General features: G+C 42.7%; 1 protein-coding gene across 2 annotated transcripts in view; it reads right to left on the bottom strand.

The window, feature by feature from the left end:
* The window catches only part of NXPH1 (neurexophilin 1), a 908,922-nt gene that overhangs the window by 802,622 nt on the left and 80,608 nt on the right, over positions 1–25,692 (bottom strand). For both annotated transcript variants that reach the window (XM_072964922.1, XM_006207598.4), the window contains 3 exons: positions 16,539–16,685; positions 9,923–10,173; positions 8,894–9,057 (listed from right to left, as the gene is read on the bottom strand). In XM_072964922.1, the coding sequence (XP_072821023.1) occupies positions 8,894–8,947 (54 nt within the window). In that variant the 5' untranslated portion in view covers positions 8,948–9,057; positions 9,923–10,173; positions 16,539–16,685. The remainder of the gene's footprint in view (positions 1–8,893; positions 9,058–9,922; positions 10,174–16,538; positions 16,686–25,692) is intronic.

Here is a 25,692-nt window from a genome sequence, read left to right on the forward strand (position 1 = left end):
TACAAGAATACAAACTTCATCCCAGCAGTTAGCTGCCCACCAGGGGTGTCAGGCAACTTCTAAGAGTGAGAAAGACCATGCCAGGGAGTCCAGCTGCAGGAGGAGGAAAAACGTGGAAACACTGTACAATCCAGTAGGCAGAGCTTTAAACAGTTAAGCGACTTCAGTGGATGCAGGTAGGGCCCATTTCCAGTCCTGGAAAACTGCAGCAGGCTGGCCTGCAGGCTAAAGGCCAGCATCTCACCTAGAGCAGGAAGAAGGCCATTCTCACAAGGGCCATTGAGAATACCCTGGAGGCGTTATGCCTAAACCTTCCCTTCCCTTCCTATTCAATTTCTGACCTCTCTTCACCTCCAGGTTTGTTCTCTTCTCACCGGCTTGCGTTTCTCCAAGCTGGCTTCTCACACGGGTTGATGGAGAACTACCTGCTAGATCTCTGCTCCTTTAATACTGTGGGGATTTGCAGAATCGGGTGTGCAGGAAGGATTGACTGTGACGCTAAGGCGAGAGAAAAGGACAGAACTTCCCAGCCAATCTTCGCCTTTGACACAGAGAATCCCTAGGGACAACGTTCGGTATTCTCCGGCTTATTTCCGTACCAAATCAACCGTGTGACCGCCGCCAAGGAGGAACTCCGCGCACTTTAAGTGACCGCAGTGTCCGCTCTAGAGTGCTCCGGCAGGCCCCGCGTGGGTGTACAACAGTAGCCGAAAAAGGGGACGAGGGGAGGGGAAGAGGAGGAGGGACAATGGCTGTGTACTAGTGTTTGAGGGGGGAGGATTGGGGGGGTGTTTGTTTTGCTACGTAAATGAGGAGTACGTTCCCCCACCCCGTCCAGGGTCTAATGATGATAGATTCCACGCTGCATCAGGCCCCACGCCGGAGAGCCTAACCACGGAAAATAATGAGGCTGCATCCCCATTCGTCTGTATTAAAGGCGAGCCAGGCACTTTCGATAGCAAATATATTGATTCCCTTGCCCAGGCCGTGGTTTGTCCTGCTCCCCGTGAATAATTACAGCTCCTTTAGAAATTCATAATAATTAGGATTCATCAACCCACCCCCACCCGCACTGCTTTTTAAAGGAGCGTGACCCTTCTGGTGGTTCGTGCCGTGTTCCCTGGTGGGAGAAATCACTTTTTCCCACTTGGTTTTATTCTTTCGTGACAGTTGATTCCCCTCCTCCTACCTCAGTTTCCTTGTCTGTCAAACGAGGCTTTTAAATTTTTAAATAAACTTACAGCTCTACAGCACCAGATTCACGTTTCTGTTCGGGAGGAGGGGTAGATTTAACGAACTGTGCGAGGGAATGGGGGCAGGCGAGGAGAAACGGAAGAAAAAAGATTCACCTCGCCTCCGGACAAACTCGGTTGGCAATCATGTGACGCCGCAACCAAAGAGGGGGTGAGGGGTAGGGGTGCGAAACATAGCCTCTCACCTCAGAAAACATTGGGGACCTAGCGATCAGAGTTCAGTGCTTCCGGAATGACTGGAAGGGGGAGGCTGGTCGTTACAATCGCGTCCGGGCAGCAGCGAAGTATCTGCGGAAAACGCCCACTTTACTTCCAGAGCGACCCAACCAGCGCCGCCGCTAGGGAGCGAGGCCGAGACGCCGGCACCAGGTTGGGCGGAGCCTGTGGCGCTGTCCGTGGTTCTGAAGAATCGCTCTATGGGCTGGGCTTACCCAGACGCCGGCCATTGCCTCATTCACTCTCAACGCCGCACCCTCTCTCCGGAGAACCGCTGCAGTCCTAACTGCTGCCCCAGGAACATCGAAGCTTGGCGGCGTCGACGAAAAGTTCCCCAGGAGACACACACTGGTGTGAAGACTTGGGGTCCAGATGCTAGAGGGCTGCACCTGTGTCTTCATAAGCCAGTTGGGATTGCTGGAGGTCACCTGAGGCTAAAAGCAGACAATAGAGCGCGTAGCTGCGACGACGGTAACTCACGCTGGGAAACTTCCCCGGGCCCCCGAACACTCCGCGGCTTCGGTCAGAAGACTGAGTTTCCGTAGTCGAGGGTATGAAGCCCACGTTGAAGGAAGTTTCTCGCCTCTAACTGTAGAAGACGTGAAATGGCCTTGAAAATTAATGGGCGAGGAGAGGGTCTGAGACGTAAGGCAGAATGTGTCAGGAGGACGCTCCCTCCCGCCGGTGGGGTGAGGGTGCCCTGCCTCCCTTTGCGTCTTTCGCCGCCGCTGCCTCGGATCCTTCCCGTCAGAATCCATTAGGGTCCGGGGGTGATGGGCGAGGCCTGGCCAGAGTCAGATTCAGCAGGGACAAGCTGAGCCCCCAAGAGCCAGTTTCTAAGGGAACACTCGGTTTTTATAAGCAGCAATTTGTCTTATTGTGGGAGAAAGAAACAGTACAAGAAAAGCCTCACAGTTTTCCATTCTCATGCAGATGAATTGGTGCGCTCCGGCTGCGGCCTGTGTATCCCACCCCTTCCCTATCGTATTTCCTGCTCGAACAAATGAAATACCCTCATTAATTTAAAGGATGTGGGAGAGGGAGAAGGCTTTTTTCTAGCCGCGGTCGGAGAGGCACGTGCTGCACTCTTGCTGCTCCTGGGACCCCACCGCGTGCACTATCCCAACGCCCCCGCTCTGGGCGCCAACTTGCTTTCCAATATCCGGAGCCCCAGACTTGATGCAGAGGAACTTTGTATAACAAAGGGAACCCGAGAAAGGGAATTCTCTTTGCCACACCCCACCCCCGCCAGACCCCACCTCCGTAGTAAACAAAACATACTTGGGAAAGCTGTTTACAGAGGAGGTAATTAGGTTTTCAGCCCGCAGCAGAAACACGGTGAGCTCATTAGAAGTTTAAACAACAGCCAGAAACCCGCGAGGGCAGACTGCAAACTTCGAAAATGCGCAAAAGCGCTCCTGGGCGCGCAGAAGGGCATGAAGAAGCCACCAATATATATCATCTCAATAAAAAGCCACTTTTGGAAAGCTTGCATAGTAATTGAGATGGGCGCTCTTTCCTGATCTGGGCTGGCATTCCCTCATCTCGATCTGACAGAGCCAACTCAGGAAATTGCTGGTAATATTCATCTGGGGAGCACTTTCATTAAACGTAATTCATTCGACTTTCACAATAAATTGAGTGACATCCTTACAGCGGAACCTTTTTATCCTTGATTAAGTGCTTGCCAAGCTTTGGTTCCCAGTTTACTGTCACATTCCTTCAAGCGGAGTCGTCAACATGCCAATCGGCGGCAGAAAAATGCGCGCGCTGTGTTTACCAAGCTCCGGGAGGGGTTAGTGCTGACAGAGAAAAAGAGCTAGTCCAGCACTTGAGTAGCGGATAAATCAAGACCGCAACTTCCTGCAAACACGCCACAGGACTGGCTAGGAGAATGTAGGGGGAGGCGAGGGAGCAGACACGCCTTGCCATACAGCTGCTCCTGGAAGCCGCTGACCCGACGGCGCCCGGGTGGCAGACTCGCCTGCCTGCCTTTATTAATTAAAACAGCGAGGACTGTTAAGGTCTCAGAAAGAAATCTTAAACTCCTAAAGGACGTGGTTGCTTTAAGGGAATTTTCCTGAGTCGAATCAAAACTAGGCATTAAAAAAGAAATCAGAAAGAATGTACACTTCCTAACTGGCCACTTGAGAGCAGGCAAACTTTCAGGGCTTCCATCAGCTTTCCTTATGGGTGAAAGAGTGAAAGAAGAAGGTTATTCCTCATTCTCAGGATTCCCTTTTGATCCTTAATGTCACCATCGCGACAGCCAAACTCAGTGAGGGCTCTTCAGACCCAAAAATTCCAAGCAAGGTTGACAAGTACTGTGGTATTTCAGAACTGGACGAAAACAGGAAGACGTCCTTTTGCCAATGCGTGGCCCCTTCTCCCACACCCCCGATAAAAACCAGAGAAGCCCAAGACAGAAAATTGCTTATTTGAAAAAGCAATATCCAAATGTTTTCATCACTCAAACGCCCTTTTGAAAATATCGTCACCGCTGGTTATTACCCGGACAATACTGTCAATTTCTGTAGTCTGCAGAAAATCTTCCCGCAGACAGAAAAGTGGGACATTGGGCACCTATCTAAAAAAAAAACCAACCAATTTCCCTGCCACCTGGTATATTTTTCACTCAGACAACACTTTCATTAAGGAGGAAACAGCCATCAACAATTCAAAGCCAAATGGAAATCAACTTCACACAAAGAGGAGCCACGAACTTAATGGCTTTCTGGGAAAATATTGCTGAGAAAGTTGGAGCAATTCTGGTTCTCTCCTAATACTGAAAGCAGTGTCCCGGGAGCTATCACTAGAAGGCCCCAGACCACTATAATCTATAATCCTCCTGAAAGTGAGGCAGAAGAACAACCCACCCAAGCGCTTTCCACACACCCAGGAAGCTGCTTTCCTGGTCAATGGAAAGTTGAATATTTCAGGAAAATGCCTGGAATGGTATTTTCAGAGCCCTGGAATACAATGGATTAGAGTGATGAATTCTCAGGGTGTGTTGCTGGGGCATAGGCTCCTTCAAAAATCTAGGTTTGATCCTATATCAGGAAGGCTGATCTAGGGCAGGAGAGTGAGGAAATTCTGTGGGATTGGATAACTTACAGTACTGCCTCCAAGAACTGTAATTAATAGAGAACACTGAATAGCCCCTGTTAGGTAGTTAATGTGCTTTTCTTTTCAGAAATAAGCTGAAACTGATTTAAATGCTCAGTGGGCAGCTGGCTTACTTTTCAAAGGATGGGAAGTACATATACCTAGTGCAAAGAATAGATATTGGTGGTCTCTTTGCTGCTGCTCTTCCCTCAGCTCCCACATTTCTTAACAAGTTACCTGCATAATGAATGGAATGCATCCAAATAGTCTGGCTTCTAACAGTGTAGAGGTAGTATTCCATGGATTTATTAATCATTCTTTAATTTCTATTAAACAATTACTGTTGAATTAATATTTTAAGGATACCCTAAATTTGAGGGAACAAATGACTCAAAATATTTTAAGCCCAAGTTTTAAAAAGAACTTTCCATTTTTGCCAGGATTGATTAAAAAAGCAACCAGATTATTAGCAAATTTATTTCCTAACAGAAATAATGGGAACTAAATTGGAGGGCAAGAGGCCTCTCCTCATTATAACAGACTGTGGATGTATGACTTGACCACAATAACATCATTCAATCTCTTGTTAAAATCTCTGGACTCAAGTCCTGAGTAACTTTTTTGTTAACGTGTCCTGGGAGTGCTCAGTAGACTTCATTCTTGACTCTGAAAATTGCCACAGGTGAGCCCCCAAGCAGGGCACCTCTGGCTTCTGCTGGTAGGTGTCCTCCCTGTGTGCCCATGCTTGTCCTTCAGCTTGTTCCACTGAGAATAACTCAGCTTAGGACCCCTCATTCTTCAGAGAGAGAAACCACATTTCCCTAGTTTATCCAGCGTGTGCTTCAGTTCTGCTAAAATTCTATAGTCTGTTACCCCATTATATCATACTGAAAATATCCTGGAAACAGTCTAGAACTGACAAGAGAACAAAGATTGCAGGACTTTGAAAAAAAAATTTTAACAAGTATTGTTACACCATAGGTTCCTCTCCTGCTGAATTCAGACTTTTAAATCTGCAACTCAACAACATTGAGCAAACAGAAGATTTCCCTGCTTTTTTTAAAAAAATAATTTCCCACTTCCCTGCATTTACGGCTGGAGTTAGCCCTGTGGTGATTTTTGAGTATCCTGGCTAATATGCTTCAGAAGGTAACTTTGCAGACACATTTCTAATTAACTTCCCATTGCAGTACTAAAATAAGCTTCTAGTTTGAAATAGGATGGACCTATTTCTCAATAAACACAAAAAGACTCAAAACCCTCAATCTAGAAGAGGTATTCAACCTAGAAGTACCCTTAGTCAAGAAACATACTTTGAGAACATTCACCTAAAATAAATATAGGCAAGGAACTGAAGGTTAAATACGGAGCATAGAAAATTGTTTTTCATTTTTTAAAAATCATCCCAAATTTGGTATTTAAGGGATTTCTCTATAAGCAGAAGCCTAAATATTTTTGTATAGGAAATACCTAAACAAATCTTGCTCCTTGAACATAATGTGATTACTCCTTGGGAAATAAAAGCAGGATTCAAGGAGCTTAAAGAGAAAGGTGCACTATGATATCAGCTAGAAGGCAATGTAAAAATGGAGTGCCCCTGTCACTTAACTTGTGACGTGAGTCCATAAAGACAAAAAATTACTCATTGAACTCCCTCCTAGCTTATGTCAATTCAAGGGAAAAAATAAAATAAAATAATGGTTCTGCCACTCTGCCTTTTTGGAGTGTAACTTAAACCAGCTCCTGACAACCTGCAGGCATCTACTGTAGTTTCTTGCAAAGGTCTGGGATATTCTGGGGTGTGGCTACAAATGAATGACAAATTCAGTTACTGTATCTGGTATTTAATAAAATAGATGGAGAAAGCAGCTTTGACCACTTCTTGGTCTATTTCACTGCCCGAGAGATTTAATCAAGGGTTTCTTCTTTACTTGCCTAAAACCAACCTGTCCTGACTGCCCAATTCACCCTTCTAAATTCATTTTCATGGTAAAAGTCAGCTTCTTCCTCCTCCAGGAAAACAGCTCGGGATTCTGCGGACAAATAATGATGGGACTACAAACCCTGGAAATATTGCCTTGGGTCACAGCCACCAGCCTTTTGTTTTGGTGGTGCATGTGGCTTCCAATCCCCGACACACAAAACAACTTTAGATCAGAGAGAAAAGAATGGACTTCTAAATCGCCTTCTCTGTTTTATTGTTCACATTTCGTATTGTTTTGAGTGAAATTGGAAAAATTGTCTCCTTTCTCTGTATTGCCAAAAGGCATTCAGGTAATGAAGTCTGTAACTAAACGGTAATTGAATCAGCATAATTTGCACACTGAATGGTTTTCAAATGCTCCCAGTTTACAATTAAAGGAGAATTAATGCGCTTGTTGTTGAGAACGCAGCGCATTAGAATAAATCCAGCACCGTTGTTGTAATGAGTGGAAAACGGTTTAACTGCCAACAAACACATTTAAAATTTAACACAACGTATTGATTTCACTTCTGCTTTTGATAGATTATTTTCTAGACTATCGAAATACTTGCTCCAGGCAATAAACTGCGCCACAGCCGCAAGTTTTTGCCGTGTGTGTGAGAATACTTCAAGGACATAAGAACAGTCCTGAGGTTCAGGTGCTGTGTAAAGGTATGCAGAGGAGAGGAGCAGGAGGGTTTCCTTGGTCAAGGCAATCGTTAATACTTCCCCTCCGTAGCCTTCACTTTGCGGTCCCTCCCCTTCTTTCAATAAACAATTTCTGTATTTCCTCTGGCCAAACTTTCTGTCCTCTGTCTCTAAGCTCTCAATGTCAGTGGGTTTACTGGACACAGGTAGGGGCAAGAATGATTGCAGATGGGAAATGGGAAGGACACTTTTTGCATTCTGTCTGCGTTCTAGCCGGGGAAGGCAGACTTCGGTGACAATCAGAAAGACCGTTCTTTTGGATTGGCTGCCCTGGCTTTCACCTGTTTACCCCAAGGTGTCCTGTAGGCGAGGACACTGATGCGCAGCGCCCTCTGGCGTCCACTGCTGCTATGCTAAGGCAATAAAGGTGCAAAGACAGGCAACGCTGAGGGTTCTTGGATTCAAACTGAAATCCATTACATACTCACACCCTCACAAACATATTCACACATGTTTACATACACATTCATTAACATACACAGAGTTGACACAACTAGCAGCCCTGCAGTCACGTGCACAAGGGCAACGGCTGGCAAATGCTCTCAATTGCAGGAATGGCAATGCTTTTGCTCCCAGGATTGTGGGTTCTGAATCCCTTGGGATTAAGAGAAGGCACTGCCCCCCAACTCCCGTTTACCCAACCACATCAGGTTGCCTCAGTGCTTCTCACCCCTAGTCAGAGCACACAGAACCCTCAGTGTACTCCTGAGACCCAGAGGTGGGCTATAGGGTTCTGCGCACTGAGCACAACTTCACCAGCAGGATAAGATTGTCCATGGCCCTCCCTGAAGCCAGACCAGAGAAACTGCACTGTCTAGGCTCCGCGTGGTGCCCACAGCTACCAATCCACTGCTGCCACAATAAGGTGTTTCCCTCAACACACCCTCCAAACCCCAGTTCCAACAGAGTGTAAAGTCCAGACCCCCAAAAACTCGGCTACAGGAGGACCTGGATGGCGCCTCTGTTCAGAATTCTCTCCCCAGTGACAAAGTCTGCTATAAGGGGCTCAGCACTGGAACTGAGGTTCGGTTATTTGAAAGAAAGGAGAAATTGGGAAGTGCGGTGCGGCATGTTTCCCAGAGCATCTCTGACCTAACTCTACCTGGACGCTTATGGTGCTCCTATCTGACAGTTAAACTTGTCCTGTCTGAACCCTACAAGTCGAACAAAGTAACCTACACTTCTTTTTGTGCCACATCTCCAAGCTGGGGGCTAGGTGGGTGGATTCACTTTCAAAGTCACTGACCTGGGCAGATTCATTGCTTTCCACTCTCCACCTCCATTTCCTTTCGTTTAACTCTGGATAAACTAATGCGAGCTCTCTGTCCTCCACCCCTTCTCTTTTCCATCTCTCCCCATAAAGCGCCCCATCCCACTATCTTCTCGGTTTCTGGATATCTAGGTCGCCCTAGACGTTGTTCAAAATCACGCACAGGAGAGGGGATACTGGAGCAGGAAATGGGGTGGGAACCCCAGAAAATCTCACAGGGATCGGGAGGCCAGCTTGTCAAAGTTGTTCCAACACAGTCGCTTCTAGGAACGCTGCTCTCACTGAACTGGCGGCCTCACCCTCCTCCCGCGCGCCCCCAGTTGCCTGGCCTCGCCACCAGGGTGGGATTGCGGGGGCGCAGGATCGGCAGCGACTTACCAAGTAGATGGTGGGCTGCAGGAGGAGAAGCACGTACCAGCACGCAGCCTGCATCCTCCCGCGTCTCAAACTTCCTCGGCGGTGCCTTCGCTGAGTCTTTGTTCCTTCAAAAACATAGATCCACCTGACATCCACTTTACAGAGCAAGGAGCGCTCTCAGCAGCCTAGATACAAATGAAATTAGACATCCCATGACCACGCGGGCAAGGTTAGGCTTGGCGACCAAGCGGGAAAAGGGGGTCGTGGCGGGAGGGTTGGACCAAAAAAAAAAAAAACTCAAAGAAGGGAGTGGGCAGGAAAAATTGAAAAGCGAGTAAATCCAACGCCGGAAACCCCCCAGCGCGAGGTCCGCAGGCAGACGGGCAGAAGGGTGAGAGGATGAGGTGCTCCTTGTGCCCTGCGCTCCTTAGGTGCGAGTTCCTGGGCCGTGGAGCCAGAAGGTGGCAGGGCACACAGAGCCGCGTGCAGGCTGGTTCAGAGCCCAAACGTCTCCGGCAGAGAGACCTGCTCTAGTGTTTGATGGCCGGGCGGCTGGGACTGAAGGCGGCGGCTGGTTCTTAGCCAGCCCTGGCAGTGCTCTCACACGTACACATCAGCAGAGAGAGATGAAGAAAGAAAGAGAGAGGGAGAGCAAGCTAGAGGGATTGAGCGAGGGGGGCGCTGGAAGATGAAGAGGTAGGTAGAGCTGACCAGGATTAGGTGCCGGGTATCTCCACGCGTTTAGTGGGGGTGGGGGTTGGGGAAAGGGGGTGCAATTTGCATACAGGAAAGTCGGGCTCAGTTTACCCATTCGAGCCTCCTGCACTCACAAAGGTACAAGCGCAAATACACATACTACTTTTTTTCGAGCCAAGGGGCACAGCCAGTCCCTAACTTCTAAAGTGGAAGCCTGCTCTGGTCTGTGAGGGTCACCGGCCAGGCGCACCGTCCCCTAAACGGTGGCTTTCCCCACTGCCCTTTCCTGGTGCCCCACCACCACACCCCAAGGCATCCCCCACCCCAGGACTGTGGAGGAAAAAAGGTACGTACCACACAGAACTGGGGACGAATCCGGCGAGCAGGGACCGCTCTGGATAGACTCCATGGAGAAGCTACTGGGGCCTGGCGTCTCCGGCGCCCCGGACATGCCCTCCCTGGCGCTTCATCTCCACGCTCGAGCGCGGACCGGTCCTTCTGTCTCGTCCAGACTTGCAGAGTCGGCGTTCCAGTGCCCGGGTCGCGCTAAGGACTGGTTCCGCGGGAGCCTAAGCTTAGCACAGTTGGATTCACGGTGCAGGAAACTTAAGAGGCAAGAGAGGGAGGGGGCAGTAGAGGAGTAAATAGAGGAAGAGAGAAAGGGAGGGAGAGAAGAGAATGCGCTGGGCTACTGCGCCGGACGGACCGGGACTACATGCTTTGGCTCTGGGACATGCAGTCCAAGGCTCCCTACTTCCTGAGGCTGCCGAAGGACGGTAAAAATGACTTAAGGGGAGGAGACTGGGCAAGTCCTCAGGACTTGAACTTGAGAGATAAAACACTGCCCTTTCGGAAGAAAAAAAAAAGCCACACAACAGGCGCAAGCACTCCGAGTTTCTGAGGGAGGGGTGGGGTGGCCAAAACCCGAAGGATCCTAGCGCTCTCAGCAGCTGCACCTCTACCAGCGACACTGAGAAGCGCCCGGAGCCACTCAGGAGCGTAGTTGCAGGGTCTGTCCCTGGTCCTGCCTGGCCACTGGGGGACGCTCTGGAGTGCCCTGGGGTTCTTGGCGCCGATGCTGCCGTGATGCTCTCTCCGTAGGTCAGCCGTTCGGCTCGCCTACCTTCCCGACTTGGGCAATTACTTCGGCACGTGGGTAAACGATTCCTCATAGACCAATTAATACCCCATGTAAATGGATCGCGCTCCTAGGCTCTCGGCGTGCTGGGCCCGCCGAGAGAAGTGGCTCCTGCGGTGTTTCTGGTGGCGGCAGTGCCCCTTTCCCGGGGGACGTGAGGAAGACTGCGCTCGCCAGAGGAGTGGCGGGAAGTACAGAGGGGCGGTGCGTAGGGCGGGGATGGGAGCAGGAAGGTGCAGGGCTCCTCCGCTCGCCTTGGGCGCCTACGCGGGGTGCCGCGGACCTGTGGCTGCGAGGCCGGAGACCCGGGCGCTGTGGACCGCCAGCCATTCAGCGCTCGACAGCCGAGAGGACTGGGCGACCTTGCGCGTTCGACTCCTAGCCGCGGGCTGGGCCAAGCGAGAGGAGGGGTGGGCCGCCTGGGAGTGGAGGTGGGGGCGCAATGGGGAATGCTTCAAGCTTTGCTACCTCCCTCCATCCTAACACCTCCTACTCAACCAGCATCTCCCAGTCTCCGCCTCTTCATTCTGACTCTCACTGTCTCTTCTTCAATCTCCACCTTGCTGTCTCTGTCTTTTACTAAAATAGAGATACCTCCTTCCTCTTCTATTTCCTTTCTCTTTCTTTTACTCCTTGCTTGTGCCTCGGCATCTTTCTGCCTCCTTCTGTGTCTCTCAGGATTTCTGACTCTCTCTGCCTCTGTATATCTGTGTCTCTTCCTCACTCACCCTCGCCATTCCCTGTCAAACCTTGTCCTTTTCTTCTCCCTTTCACCCTGTCCAGCGCACAACCCTCAAGCCAGCTTCGCGTATATCCGGTGAGACCCCGGGCCCAGGCCCTCTCATGCGTGCGGGGCCGCCAGCACCTCCTCAGTGACTCCCAGACTCAGACCACAAGTCTGAGTGAGGCTGACTACCTCTCTAAGCCTGCCTTTCACCAGAGCCTGCGAATGATGCACTCTGCAGGATGGCAGTTCTATGTAAGTGTTGCATTGAAATTTATCTTAGGACCCCGAGTTAGTGGCCATCAAAATAGAATCGTGATTTTTAATGAGTCTCGGGAGTCCTTTCCTCGAGCGTGGCTATTGGACACCTCAGGCTTTATCGTTTCTGCTTAGGTCAGTTGGGGCCCAGACACAATGTACCAATGTAAGCTCTACACAAGAGGTCGCAGGAGAGCAAAGGTTGAGTTCCCCTGGGGGAACGCTGGGGAACCCCTCACCCAACAACAGAGAAGTGACAATCAACAGAACCATCCTTTACTAGAGCAAACGCAGGAGGAGCTCTACTGAGACCTTGGCCTGGAATCAGACCTCCAATTTAGAATCCCACTGTAGGACATATCTGCCAGGCACTTTGAGGCCCACACTCTCCCTTCCAAGCTAAAAATAGCTCTTTAAAGAGCAAGCTCTTCTAATCTCATAAGTTGTACTCTGCCTCTGTGACCTCTTAGAATTCATTGGGGCATATGCAGAGTAAGGCTGTGAAGCACATTTTCTAATTGGGACTCTGAAAATGTACTTTAGAAAAAATACACATTTATATATAGCATAGTTGCAATGTTATCTTGGCTATCTTCACTTACCAGGTTTTTCATGCTCATAAAAAGTTACAAAAAGAAAAATAAGCACCCATACCTGAGGCTGAAAGTCCAAGTAGGGCAAAGGAAATTTTGTCTGGTTCCACTCTCTGGGATTTGGGAGGCATCCTAAAATTGATCCCCACTTGTACATTAGCTGCCAGGCTCTCCCCTGCTGGAGTGTGGAGCTGGAGTGAATGTTGCTTGCCCCTACCCACATGCCCAAGTTCAATGCTGTCAGAGCTGAACTTGCATCTGACCTTTGGGAAAAATGAGAAAGAATCAGGCCAGCTTTGGGATAGACTAAGTTCTTTTTCTAAACCTCACTTCAAAAACATTCTGCCTCTAGTGCCATTTAGCCTTTAAAAAAAATTACTGCTTGTGAAATAGAAAGACGATCACAGACCTTAAAATCTCTGTCTGAATGGGACTGATTATTTAAGAAAAGCACCACAGGTACCTAGTAAAGGGAACTGGTCTGACACTTTGTTCTATGACACAGGGTGCCAAAGAGCTTTTTATGGTAATGACCTGAGACCTTCTGTCCTGACATTCAACTCTGATGGATCCTATGAGACATTTGGCCTGGGATATGAAACAGCAGTAGATTGTCATTTTTTGTCTCTTTGTAGGAGTTTTCATCTCCTGTAGTACTCAATCAGAAAAGGACACTAAGCCAAGCAACACTGAAAAACTTACCATTGTTTCTGCTAAACCTTTCCAATATTAGTGACATCATATTGGTGGGGGATGGTGGTAAGGGAGACAAGGATGGCTTGTTCACCCTCCTTCTGTCCTATCATCTACTTTAAAAAGAACTAAAAACAGTAAAGGCATAATTCTCATATATTCCTCTGTTTAGTACCCTACTCTAAAAAGCACTCAGAATTCATCCATAGCCAGCCTTACCAGGATAGAACAAAGGTGTGATTATCCTTAAAGAGTGTAGTCTTCATGCCATTTTTTTCATACTTTAGTCATGTTGAGAATCATTTCAGAAATCATTCTCTAAATTTTGTGTGATGCAACTTAATACCCATATAAACTTAGCAAGAATTACAACCACAGTAAAACACAGTTCTCTGCCCTCAACTTTCCCCCAAGTCTACCTGATCCATTCTGAAATGAATATTATAAAGGAATAGCATATATTTATCTCCAAGAAATATATTTTTAGAAGGATAAAAGTTGGCTGACTTCAAAAGGAAACATTGATACTAAACAATTTTCCTGATAATTAGAACTAGAAAGAATTAAAATTAGAATTCATCTGAAATAAACTGATAATCCTGTTAACTGTAATTAGCTGTTTTGGTTGATTTCTTGTAATTCATTTGTATGATTCTTTTTTCCTGAGGGAGAGAGGGAGGACGGGAGTTGAAAATTTGAATTATCTTGGGCTTGGGGAAAAGAAAGAAAGAGATTAACTTTGAGTTCTATGAAACTCTGCCCTAAAATGAACCTATCTTAAAAATGCATGAATATCATCATCTTTTACCCAAAATCCAAGTAAATACGTTGTTACGAAGCACCTAGCTGTGGCCTTGCTTAAGCTTCAGGCCAAATTATATCATTTTGTACACAGTAAGTTTATTGTACCTATCTTTCCCCTAATAGTGCCAAAAAACTTATAAAGCATGCACTATCCATCTGCCTTGACCTCAGTATTACCTGGTATTTACATGTTGTATGACCTTGGGAAAGTACCTGAAGGTTCCCCTGGCCTCAGAACCTTCCCCTATATAATAAAGAAGTAGAGTTAGATGATATCTAAAGTGCCTTTCAGTTCTAAAATAACTTTTTTCTACTTTTGTATGATTAAATGTGGAGTCAAATCTGGTTTAAAAAACTCACTTCACAAATAACAACTGAATACTGCACTATGATTTTCAAAAATATTGACAGTTTAAAAGAATATATTCTGTTCAGCACATTTCAGATATTTTAAGGTAAGTAAGTGTGTTTGTGGGTTTGAGTCAAGGCCGTTTGGAACATTTCTTCTCTGCGCCATCCTTATATCCTTTCTTCTAGGTCAAAGGTTGGCTCTGTTGTATTAATTACATTATTTTTTCCATACAAATTGTTCCGCACATATTTTTGATGTCACTGATTTATGAGAATCTACACTCAGAGTGGCATCTTTATTATACTTATGAATATTTGTTTAAAAGACCCAAAGCTATTTCCGCTACTTTCACAGCATTCGTGAATGTCACTCAGGACAATTAAGAAACCCCCAGCCCCTCCACACCCAAGCTATTTTGCTACTGGAAGGAAGTATCGTTTGCAAAGTGATTTGATATTATTGAATATAGTAGAACTTGGTTAATAACTATGAGGCATGTGGTGTGCTAAATTACCTTTACAAGAATGCTTTAATAACAAGCTCACTGGAGTAGAGAGAAACAATAGCCATCAAACTTTGGAATTAAAAAAATATATATTAAAGGGAATCAAAAAGCTTTACGTAGAAGGCATTTTCTTTTTTAGAGGTAATTTATATGCTCAGTCTTTGTATCCATATTTCATTTATTCTGCTAGATGAGGACAGAAGGTTCTCAAAGGTAGAGTAGTTTTAATTATACTCACAGACTTTAAAAAGGGGAATGAACACAATAAGAGAAATGGAAGAAAATCAGCATTTAAAAGGCAGTTGAATGTAAAAGATGGGAAGATTGAGGTCAGTGCCCAAAAATCATAATTAAAAATTTTTAAAATACTGTGACTAAGCAAACCTCTGCATTATAATCTAATTACAGAAACTCTTCATGGTGGTCCCTCCAGGAATTATTAATTGACAGTTCCCTAAAGCAGAATTAAAGATAAAGAACTTGATAACCAATGTTCTGTTAACAAAGCGAAATACAGCATATGCTTTCAGCCAGGAAGAACACTGGGACTCTGAACCACGTAGAGATGGAAGAAATTATGAGGAAAATACTGCAAGCTCTGTGGTTGTCTGAAAATCGGAAGGAAGTCTGAAAATGCATATCTCATCTCTATAACTTAAAGTACATGGATATTTTGAAACATCCATTTTTTTCAGCTTTTATTCTGATTTGCCAATATGAAGACAGAATCTTAAAACAAGATGATTTATACAGGCAGGGAGCAAATGGCTCTTTCAGCCCTAAGATCACAATGATAAGAGTGTCCTGGATTAGACACCTTTTAAATAAGAGATATCACAGGGATGCAACAACCCTCTCAATTTCCCTTTTTAACATCAAATTAATGAAAATAACTACACTGGAATTTCACCATGATTAACTTCAAGGGTTATGCCATAAAAATCACATAATATTACATTTTTCTGCTTCTTCTGGTTCTAATAATAAAATGCTTTTGATAAAATTCAAAGCAAAAGGGTTGAACATCAAATTTTCTATTAAACTGGTGGTAATTTCTCTAAGCATCATAGTTTTCAATAGGATAATAATGCCTTCCATTTACTGAGTGCCAGGGACCATATCTTGGATTTTATTTACATTATCCACTGTTTCCCTAGTGATTCTGTGAGCATCAATCTGCAATTTACTTTTAAAAGAAATCTCTTAGGTTACAGAAGATCTCCTTCTTCACTCTGGTTCTCCATGGAGGCAAACTTAAAACTAATCTCAGAGTCACTGGACCATTCATCCCCACTCCCTCCTCCTGTAACTCTCCTGTCTAGTTTAGTCAGTACCACCATCCTCTCTCCAATGCTTCGACTGACCCCCTGACCATTTCTTCTCATATTATCTACATGCTGCTCATCTTCATATACTACACATTGGTGCTTCTCAGGGCTTCAACAGTTACTCTTTTTCTCTTTTCACTCTGATTAGACAATCCTGTCTTTTTCCATAGCTTTATTTATTACTTAACACCCAATAACCAACCAGCTCATAAATCCAGCTCTGATATTTTTCTTGACCCAGCTCTTCAATTGTCTGTATGTCCACTTGGATGTCTTACAGATACTTAGAATTAGCATGCCTAAACTGAACACATTATATCATTACTTTACACACATATCCTGTTAGTTGCTGTGACAGATTCAGGAGTTCTCAATTTATAACACGACTAAGCTCATGCCCTTTACCAAGTGACCTCACAGTGAAATGGAGGAATATACCTCCTCATATATGCAAAACTACTTTCTTTCTTCTCTTCCCTTTTTTTCTTTTTTCTCTCCTTACTTCCTAGGAAATGCTTCCTTTGGATACCATTTAATTCTAATCAGAGCCTTCAGGAGGTATAGCATGTTCCTACCTGATCCTCTAGCCTCCTGCAGGAGAATAGCAGACACCAGGAAAGAGCCACATCCTTCAGCATGGGTCTTGAAATGAAAAAATGCATGAGGCCAACGAGAACCTGCCTTGTGATCTGGAAGATAGCCAGCAAAGCTGACTTACAGTCCTGCAGATCCAAGAGTAAGAAATAAATGTTTATTGTTTAACCATCAATATTTTGGGATTACTTTGTTTTACAGCATTATCATACCCAAAGCTGACTAAATGGTGACATCACCACCTTACTGGAAAACCTAAGAATCAGATTTTTTTATGCCTTCTTTTTTTTCCCTACACATTCAAAATAAAAGTACTAGCACCTCTCAGTTTTTCACCTAATTCACACTCATATCTCTCCTCCTTTCTCTGTTCCTGCTCCTGCTACTGACTCAGGCTCATATCATCAGTCATCTTGATCTATGGCAATGGCCTTCTAACTGGTCTCCCCTTTTCAGCATCTACCTCCATACAGATGCCCTCCTCCGTGCCACCTGATAGAGCTAAAACAAAAATGTGTTCACATCACACACTTGTTTAAATATCTTCACAACTTCCCACTGCTTACAGAACCAAGTCAAACTTCTCAGCTCAGCACAGAAGACTGATTTTCAGTTCATCTCTGTCTACTCATCCATCTTCATGTCCTGGTTCCTGGCCCCTGCCTGACTGCATACTTCACACTCATGTTGCAGGATCCTTAGAGCTTCTAACACACAACTGTATGTCTCAATTTGGGGCCTCCACACCTTCTTTCCTTTGCTTTGAATCCTCTCAACTCAGCCTCTATGTGAACTTCTAATCTTCCTACAAACTCTGCTCAGGGGTCACCTTTTATCTTCTGCCCTTTTATCAGAGATCTGTGCATTAAAACATATTTTAATCATTTACATCATGCTGTTTATACATTTATCTTCTCTACTAAACTGTGTCATTCACTTTTGTATCCCTTGCCTTACCTTGAACTAGATTGAACTGAACTTTCAGGCACACTTGGAAAACACAGTGTCCAGAAAACAGCCTAGTGTACCTTCTTGCAAGAGAGCATATCAAAGAGTCTGGAATAACAAAACTTCATCTATGAAGTGCTCAAATAGTGCATAATTGCAAAAAATGTCAGGTAAATCTCAGCCTGGTGAAATGAGCAAAAGGAATAGGACCAGAGTGAAAGGCTCAGGATGAAAGACACAAGTTCTCTCAGCCCAAATGCCCTCAAACACTCTTCTCAGAATCAGGGGCTGATGAGAAATTTGGCCTTAATGAATTACTCAATGACTGACTCATTAACCCCCTTCACTTCCAGGGCCAAGTGTGATGTTGTACCAAAAAGTCCCCAGGTGTTCCTAAATTCTAGTTTCATTCTGCATAAGTACACCCCAAATCCTGAATCCCATTTCAGGACTCTCAGATCCTGCCTATGCCCTCCACCTTCAGCACCAGGTAAAAGAAGAAAGGGGATGGAGAGTTCAGGAAAGGAATATGAACACCATTATCATAACAACCACCAGCTTTGGATCTGGTAAACGGTATTAACAGACCCACAGGAAAACAGGACTCTAGGCTTTATGGCTCTAAGCTTCTGAATGACTCTTCTGGGAGAAAGGAGAACTGTAAGGCCCTTGGTCAAGAAAAATCTTTTTCCAATCACAGTTAAATTCCTGATGTCATAGACACCTGTAGCTCCTGCTTCATGATCTCTGAGATCTGACAAAGCATCCCTGAATCCTATTTCCATCCTTTCATTGATAAGACTCTAAAGTAACCTGTAGCCTACATTAAATGAATTCAGTGGACTTTCTCAATTTTCATATCATCAATTCTCCACCAAACTATCCTTTCCAGGTTTCTTTCTAACCTGTCTAAAAGTTTCTTCTTGTCTCCTATGCTGGTTCCTCAGACCAACTTTCCCCAGGCTGTCAATATTCTATTTTTTAAGCCCTCCCCTTTGACCTAAATGGCAGCTTAACATCTTCAGCTACCAGAGGGCATTGTCATTCAAATGTCTACTGTTGCCCGACACTCAATATGTAAGAGTGACCTCACCAATACTCCCAACACCTGTCCAGCTCACAAACAAAGTCCTATTCACAGCTACCCTAATTTCATTAGTGGCACCCAAACTTTCTTTGCATACAGCCTTTAAACCTTAGAATCAGCTCTCATTGTTTTTCTGTGTATTTCATAGGTCAGTCACACGTATTATCTCATCAAGCCTTCTGTCGGAATATTTTAAGCAGACTGTGGGTCAAATTCCTGCTCCTCATTTTGACCTTCAGTTACCTTCATGCAATGGCTCTACCCAAAATGTATCTTTTAGTATTTTCTTATATAGCCCTCTGTTTTAGTCTGGATAATTTACTAACCATTTCCTGAAAAGAAGTCACTTATTTTTACATGCCATTTTAATTATGGTGGTGTCCTTGTGTGGAAATTCCTGCTCCAACCCAATGGCTTTTCTTTTCTCTGAAACTAACCAAGAAAGACCCCTAATCTCATCTTTTGGTGCTTGCTGCTTTAATACATAGTTACTCCAGATCTTAGGCTTATCATCTGTACCTCAACATCAGGACCAGTCTTGTACTATCTATTGGATGCAAACATTGTACTTGTATATACTTTCCACTTAAAAAAAATCTTAGACCAAGCTTAGCATTTTTAGTTTTCTGTTATTCTATCTGTCAGATAGCACTTTCAGAATCAATGAAAAATCAATTGAGAAGCAAAATATAGGCACACATGAAGACATTTAGTGAAGGACTAATATATGTTAGCATGAGCAAATAAATGGATGGATGGATGGATGAAAAGGCTTTATACTGCAAAATTATTTCACACATCATACATTATCTCCTTTAATCTCCTCAAGAGCCATGAGATAAGAGTAGTATATATTTTCTAAAACTATGTAGTCTTAAAGAGGTTGACCTGCCCAAGGTTATTCCAGGACCCTAGAACCCAAATCTCTGGATCTAGACTTCACTCCTTTCTTATTTCCATCATAGTTGCTTCCTGAATAAAAATATAAAACCACTTGAACTCTAGTTCAAAGTTGTTTTCTAAGCCTTTTCATTTAGAATTGAAACCTTTTGCTGAATTTGTTTTTCAATGAAATGGTAATTCTTTAATTCTACTTTTTCCTCTCTAATAACATAGGAACCACTAGTTTCACAATTGGTTTGATCATTTACTTAACAAAATATCAACAGAACGGTTCTTTAACAACTTTCTGCTTTTGATCCTTTACATCTTGAAAGCTTGTCAAACTACCACTGACTCAAACAGTAATGATTAACAAATCTTGAGTTTCTGAAAATCAGGATAAAAATGTTCTCCGGGAATAAATTTCCTCTTTGGAGTGGACTGCTTTTTGCCACAAGACCTTCCTCTCAGATTTCTGATCTTAAAACAAAACAAAGAATAGTTTATTAAGCAAGTGCTTTCTGAACCTAATATGAACTGTACACCTCAAATATATTTTAAAAGATGTTCTGTTTACTTCCTCAGTAGGGGAACTCTTGTGGATTTTGAAAGCTTCCTTAACCCTCTTATGTCACTGGGGCACCATTAGAGATCTGAGTGAATAATTACTAACAACTATTCCAACATAATTGAATCCTTCAAGGTTAGCAACAAAAGTCTGGCGATCTTATTTGCATTACTTTTGGTCATGGGCTCTAAGAGAAAAAAAAAAAACTAAGAAAGGAAAGCTATATGGCAACATAATGATGCTATGAAAGAAATACATTCTTTAATGAGATGGACCCACCCGTTATAGCAGTCAAGGAGTTCATTCAGCAGCCCAGGTGCCTTCAGTCTGTAGCTTATAGCCTAAAATCTTTATTTGTTCCAAAACTTGAAGTTACATTGAGATCGTCAAAGGAGTTGTATATAAAACTTGTGCTAATTTTTAATTTTAAAAATTATCTTTGATAAAGAAACACAAATTTGCAATAATACAACTTAAAGTTAACTTAGTAATTATTTTTCTCATTTTATGTCATGGTAAATGGTGAATCTGCAATGTAGAGATGTTGGATTTTAGCTTCTACAACAAAACACAATGAACTATATTTAATATGTGTTAATTTTGTGAAACTGATATTCTAATTGACTAAGATACAAAGATATTTTATCTTTAGACTATGTATTTTTATATTTTCAATCTCAAGTTTACTATTTCTACCTTGTATCTTAGGTTTCAGAATTAATCAATGAGACAGAATCTTTCCAAGTATTGCAGAAGAATTTGACAAATAAGCTGATTGAAAAACTAGATATAAGCCTTCTTTTATCATTTTCAAAGAGTGAACAAAATGTAATGATGATTAACCTTGTGCACTATTTTCTCTTTTCCCACCTCTTGACTTCCAGAAAGTGTATATCTTTCAATGAAAATGGACAAAAATATTCCTCAATGAAATGGTTATAAAATGGATTTTCCTGTTGAGGACTGAAGATGAAACATGAAGATAGACTTATGCAGCAGACATTTTTCATTATTTTTTACAGCGTGGGCAAATGGAGGATGAAGGAACAGCCTTCACCTTTCATCATATGCTCTGCTCTGCTCCAAGATTTACAGTGATCCTTTAAATTAAAAAAAAAAAAAAAACTGCACAAAATAAGGAAAGGAAACCTTGACTATCAAGTATATTTTTACGTGGATAGTTTACAATGAGTTGATGACTGTTAACCAAACTAAGACAATGACTTTGAGGATCAATGAAATTCGAAAATGGGAGCATCCAAAGAAAGGAATATTGTTTCTACAGTGTAGTTTGTTTTGAAAAGTTAATGCCCAGTGAGCACGGCATAAACTCTATTTCACTTGTGATAAAACTGCACTTGAATTTATAGTGAGTGAAGCCATAGTCAGAAGAGAAAGAAATCTGATTATTTGCATCATTTTTAATGTAAAATTTCACACTCCTCTTGATTCTGACAATGGTGTGATTTGTTAAGGGCTCTAATTGTGGTCAATTATTACAGTCCTCTAGCGCCACCTAGTGTTTTCCACATATTGCTGTAGCCCAGCTCACCTACTGAACCAATTTCTTGCAAAGGAACTCGCAAAGGAAATAACATCCCAAATAAAACGAAACAGGAAGATTTCATAGCTTGATTTTGAAACTTTATAGTCAAGGTATTTTTCATTCTTTTCTTTTAGTACTTTTAAATTGCTGAAGGGCTCTTGCCATTTTTGTTGAACTCAAAGTCTTTACACCTTTGGGGTTCATTCCCATTGATAAAAGCCTAGCCTAATCACTATTGATCCTGGTAAACCCATTCAGTTATACGATTGACCTTGTTTTTGACAAAAGATAAGTCACTTCATAACTTACTCTTCTGACCATATCAGAGTTGAGGAGCTACACATGTAAGTGCTGAGTTTACAGAAACAGCCAAGCAAACATGGAAACAAAGGATGATCACCGAATACTAAACTTTTGTGAACTGACTTAAAATTAGTTGAGAACACTCTCAGTTTCTTGTTATTAAGGTAGTGGTCACAAAAGAAGGTTAAGGGGAGTGACAGCTACTCCTCCACAATCTCATTACTAAATTATAATGAAAGAATGTCTCAGAACAAATTATACCACACATAAGACATTTATTAGTCAGCAGCAAGTAAGTACAAAACTATTCAATCTACTTTGTAAGTTTAACAAAAATCCAGATCTCTTCTTTTTAGTGCCCAAAAAACTACTTTGCATGAAAGATTCACTAGAGGCAGATGTGAAAACATCCTTGAGGTATAATTTTGTTGTATTATGATCAACATCAGGCAACCAGAAATCATCCTAAACCAATGGCTGAACACAAAACCACTTAGAGATAAAGCTTTAGGCATTCTTCTTATGGATTAAAGCTATAGATCTCTAATTTTATTTCATCATAATTACTGAAGTAGTTTTGTCATTTGAGAAAAGGTGGTATCAAGAAGAATGATTCACTGCAAGTGTCAAATATGTTAGGTATGTCACAGAATAACCCTAACTAAGAAAAAAAAATCCCCTTGTTCTTCCTGAACATACATGGGAATGAGATGGTGTATATATATATATGTGTCTTGAGAAAATATCCTATTATTCTTGTTCTGGTTTTCTCTTTCTCAAATCTCTTTATCAAAGTAATCCAACAACCAGAAAAATGTCTTTGCTTCTAGATAAGATAGGACTGGGTCAGATAAAAAGCATTGTCTAAGGAAATAGAATTGCAGTCTGGAGCTTTCAAATCCAGGCACACACCAGGCTAATAGACTAGTTTAGTCAGCATATGGAAAAGCCAACATTTCTGTGCAACTCTAGTCAGGTAACAAACGAGGAAGGAGAAAGCTCATCATTTAGGCTTGAATGTCCTTTTCTTCCATTTCCACTCAAATTGATGAATGGAGAAGAATCTAGGTTTCCTGTAAAAGTGCTTCATTTTCTTCATTTACAAAATATGAATGGCACAAGAAATACAACAAAGGCATTTGATGCTCAGAGAGAGATGTGATATCATCCTAATCACAAATAAATATTTCAAAAGGGACATTTGTTTGGTACCAAAGAAAATTAATAATATATTTTTAAATGTATATGTTAATGTTTTATAAATCTTAGCCAAGTTCTCCTAGGGCAGTCTACCCAGGCAATAGAAATAAGAGCAAAAATAAACAAATGGGACCTAATTAAACTTATAAACTTTTGCACAGCAAGGGAAACTAAAACAAAGCAAAAAGACAACATACAGAATGGGAGAAAAGATTTGCAAATGATGCAACTGACAAGGGATTAACTTCCAGAATATACAAACAACTTATACAACTCAATAACAAAAAAACAAACAAACAAATCCAAAAATGGGCAGAAGACCTAAACAAGCAATTCTCCAATGGAGATGGGCAATAGGCACATGAAAAAATGTTCAGTATCACTAATTACAAGAAAAATGCAAATCAGAAGTACAATGAGGTATCACCTCACATCAGTCAGAATGGACATCATTTAAAAGCCCACAAATGATAAATGCTGGAGAGGGTGTGGAGAAAAGGGAACCCTCCTACACTGCTGGTGGGAATGCAGTTTGGTGCAGCCACTGTGGAAAACAGTATGAAGAATCCTTAAAAAACTAAAAATAGACTGACTTATGATCTAGCAATCCTACTCCTGGGTACATATCCAGAGGAAACTCTAATTCAAAAAGATACATGCACCCCAATGTTCATAACAGCACTATTTACAATAGCCAAGATACGGAAACAACCTAAATGTCCATCGACAGATGAATGGATAAAAATGTTGTGGTATATATATACAATGAAATATTACTCAACCATAAAAAAGGATGAAATAATGCCATTTGCAGTAACATGGATGGACCTGCAGATTGTCATACTAAGTAAACCAGAAAGAGAAAGAAAAATACCATATGATACCATTTTTATGTGGAATCTTTAAAAAATGACATGAACTAGTTTACAAAACATAAACAGACTCACAGACATAGAAAACAAAATTATGGTTATCAGGGAGGAAAGGGGGGTGTGGATGGATAAATTGGGAGTCCAGGATTTGTAGATACTAACTACTATACATAAAATAGATAAACAACAAGGTTCTACTAAGTAGCACAGGGAAATATATTCGATATTTGATAATAACCTATAATGAAAAAGAATATGTAAAGGAAAACATATACAAATACATTCATATTTTGAAAAATGATGAGTATCATTTTATGTCAATATAATAGATAATACATCCAAGCTAACATAGTCCTTTCTATAGGTAACTTGCTCCATGTGACTTAAAAGGTGCCATAAGGTTCACATATGCCTAAATATCTCCCCACTCACTCAGTGAAGTGCCACTCCCTTCTTGTCGAATCTCAAATTCTCACTGTAGAGCCAGTGCTGTGATTTAGACAACCTGCCAGAGAAGTAAATGGCCCCACTGCACGGGGGCCCTGCACCACCTCCACGCCCCCTCTCTTCTCAGGCCTCATCTCCTCCCACTCTTCTCCTCCCTCAGATTCTCTTCTCCCGCTGCTGTTCCTCAAAACTAGGGACATCCTCTTCTGTCTCAGGGTCTTTGCAGCTCCCTCTGGCCGGAATGTCCTTCTCCTACAAACCCTCTCTGTCTACTCCCTCATACCTTGGAGTCTTTACTCACAGGTCACCAGTTCCTCCTTCATCCTGAATTCCACCACATGCCCCCACACCCTGCTGCTACACTCTGTCTCCCTTACCCTGCTTCATCATTCTCGATTGCAACCATCACCATCTGACATAGCATTCTTCACATTATTTTTTTTCTATCTTCCTCGATGCCTAACCACCATTCCCTACACTTTCAATCTCCCTAGAACATTGGTGATCAATTTTTTCTATAAAGGGCCAGATAGTAAATTATTTTTTGCTTTGTCGGCCATATTTTTGGCTTTGTCTGTCACAAATTCTCAACTCTGCTATTATAGAGGAAAGAAGCTATTGGCAATATGTCAATAAATAGGTGTGGCCATGTTCCAATAAAACTTTACTTACAAAAGCAAGTGGCAAGTGCTGGATTTGGCCCATGGCTGGTAGTTTGCCACCACTACTCTAGAATAATAAACTCCATTAGGTGAGGGACTTGATTTGCTTTATTCACTGTTTTATCCCCATCACTTTGAAGAGGGTCTGAAACAAAGTAGTTCCTCAATTAATTGTTTGTAGAACAAATTAATGTCCTTGATCAAGTTATCCGTTTCTCATCAGCAACATGAAGTAACAATATCAGCTTTTGGGGTTATCAAAAATAAATAATTCATACCACCAAAAAAGAGAATTATAGAACAATATCACTGATGAACATAGATGCAAAAATCCTTACCAAAATATTAGCAAATAGAATCCAACAACACATAAAACAGATTACACATCATGATCAAGTGGGATTCATCCCAGGGACACAAGGGTGGTTCAACATATGCAAATCAATCAATGTAATACATCACATGAACAAGACAAAGGACAAAAACCACATGATCATCTCAATAGATGCAGAAAAAGCATTCGATAAAATTCAACACCCATTTATAATAAATACTCTCACCAAAGTGGGTATAGAGGAAACATATCTCAACATAATAAAAGCTATATTATGACAAACCTA

Source organism: Vicugna pacos, chromosome 7 (genome assembly GCF_048564905.1).
Source record: "Vicugna pacos chromosome 7, VicPac4, whole genome shotgun sequence".
Taxonomy (NCBI): domain Eukaryota; kingdom Metazoa; phylum Chordata; class Mammalia; order Artiodactyla; family Camelidae; genus Vicugna; species Vicugna pacos.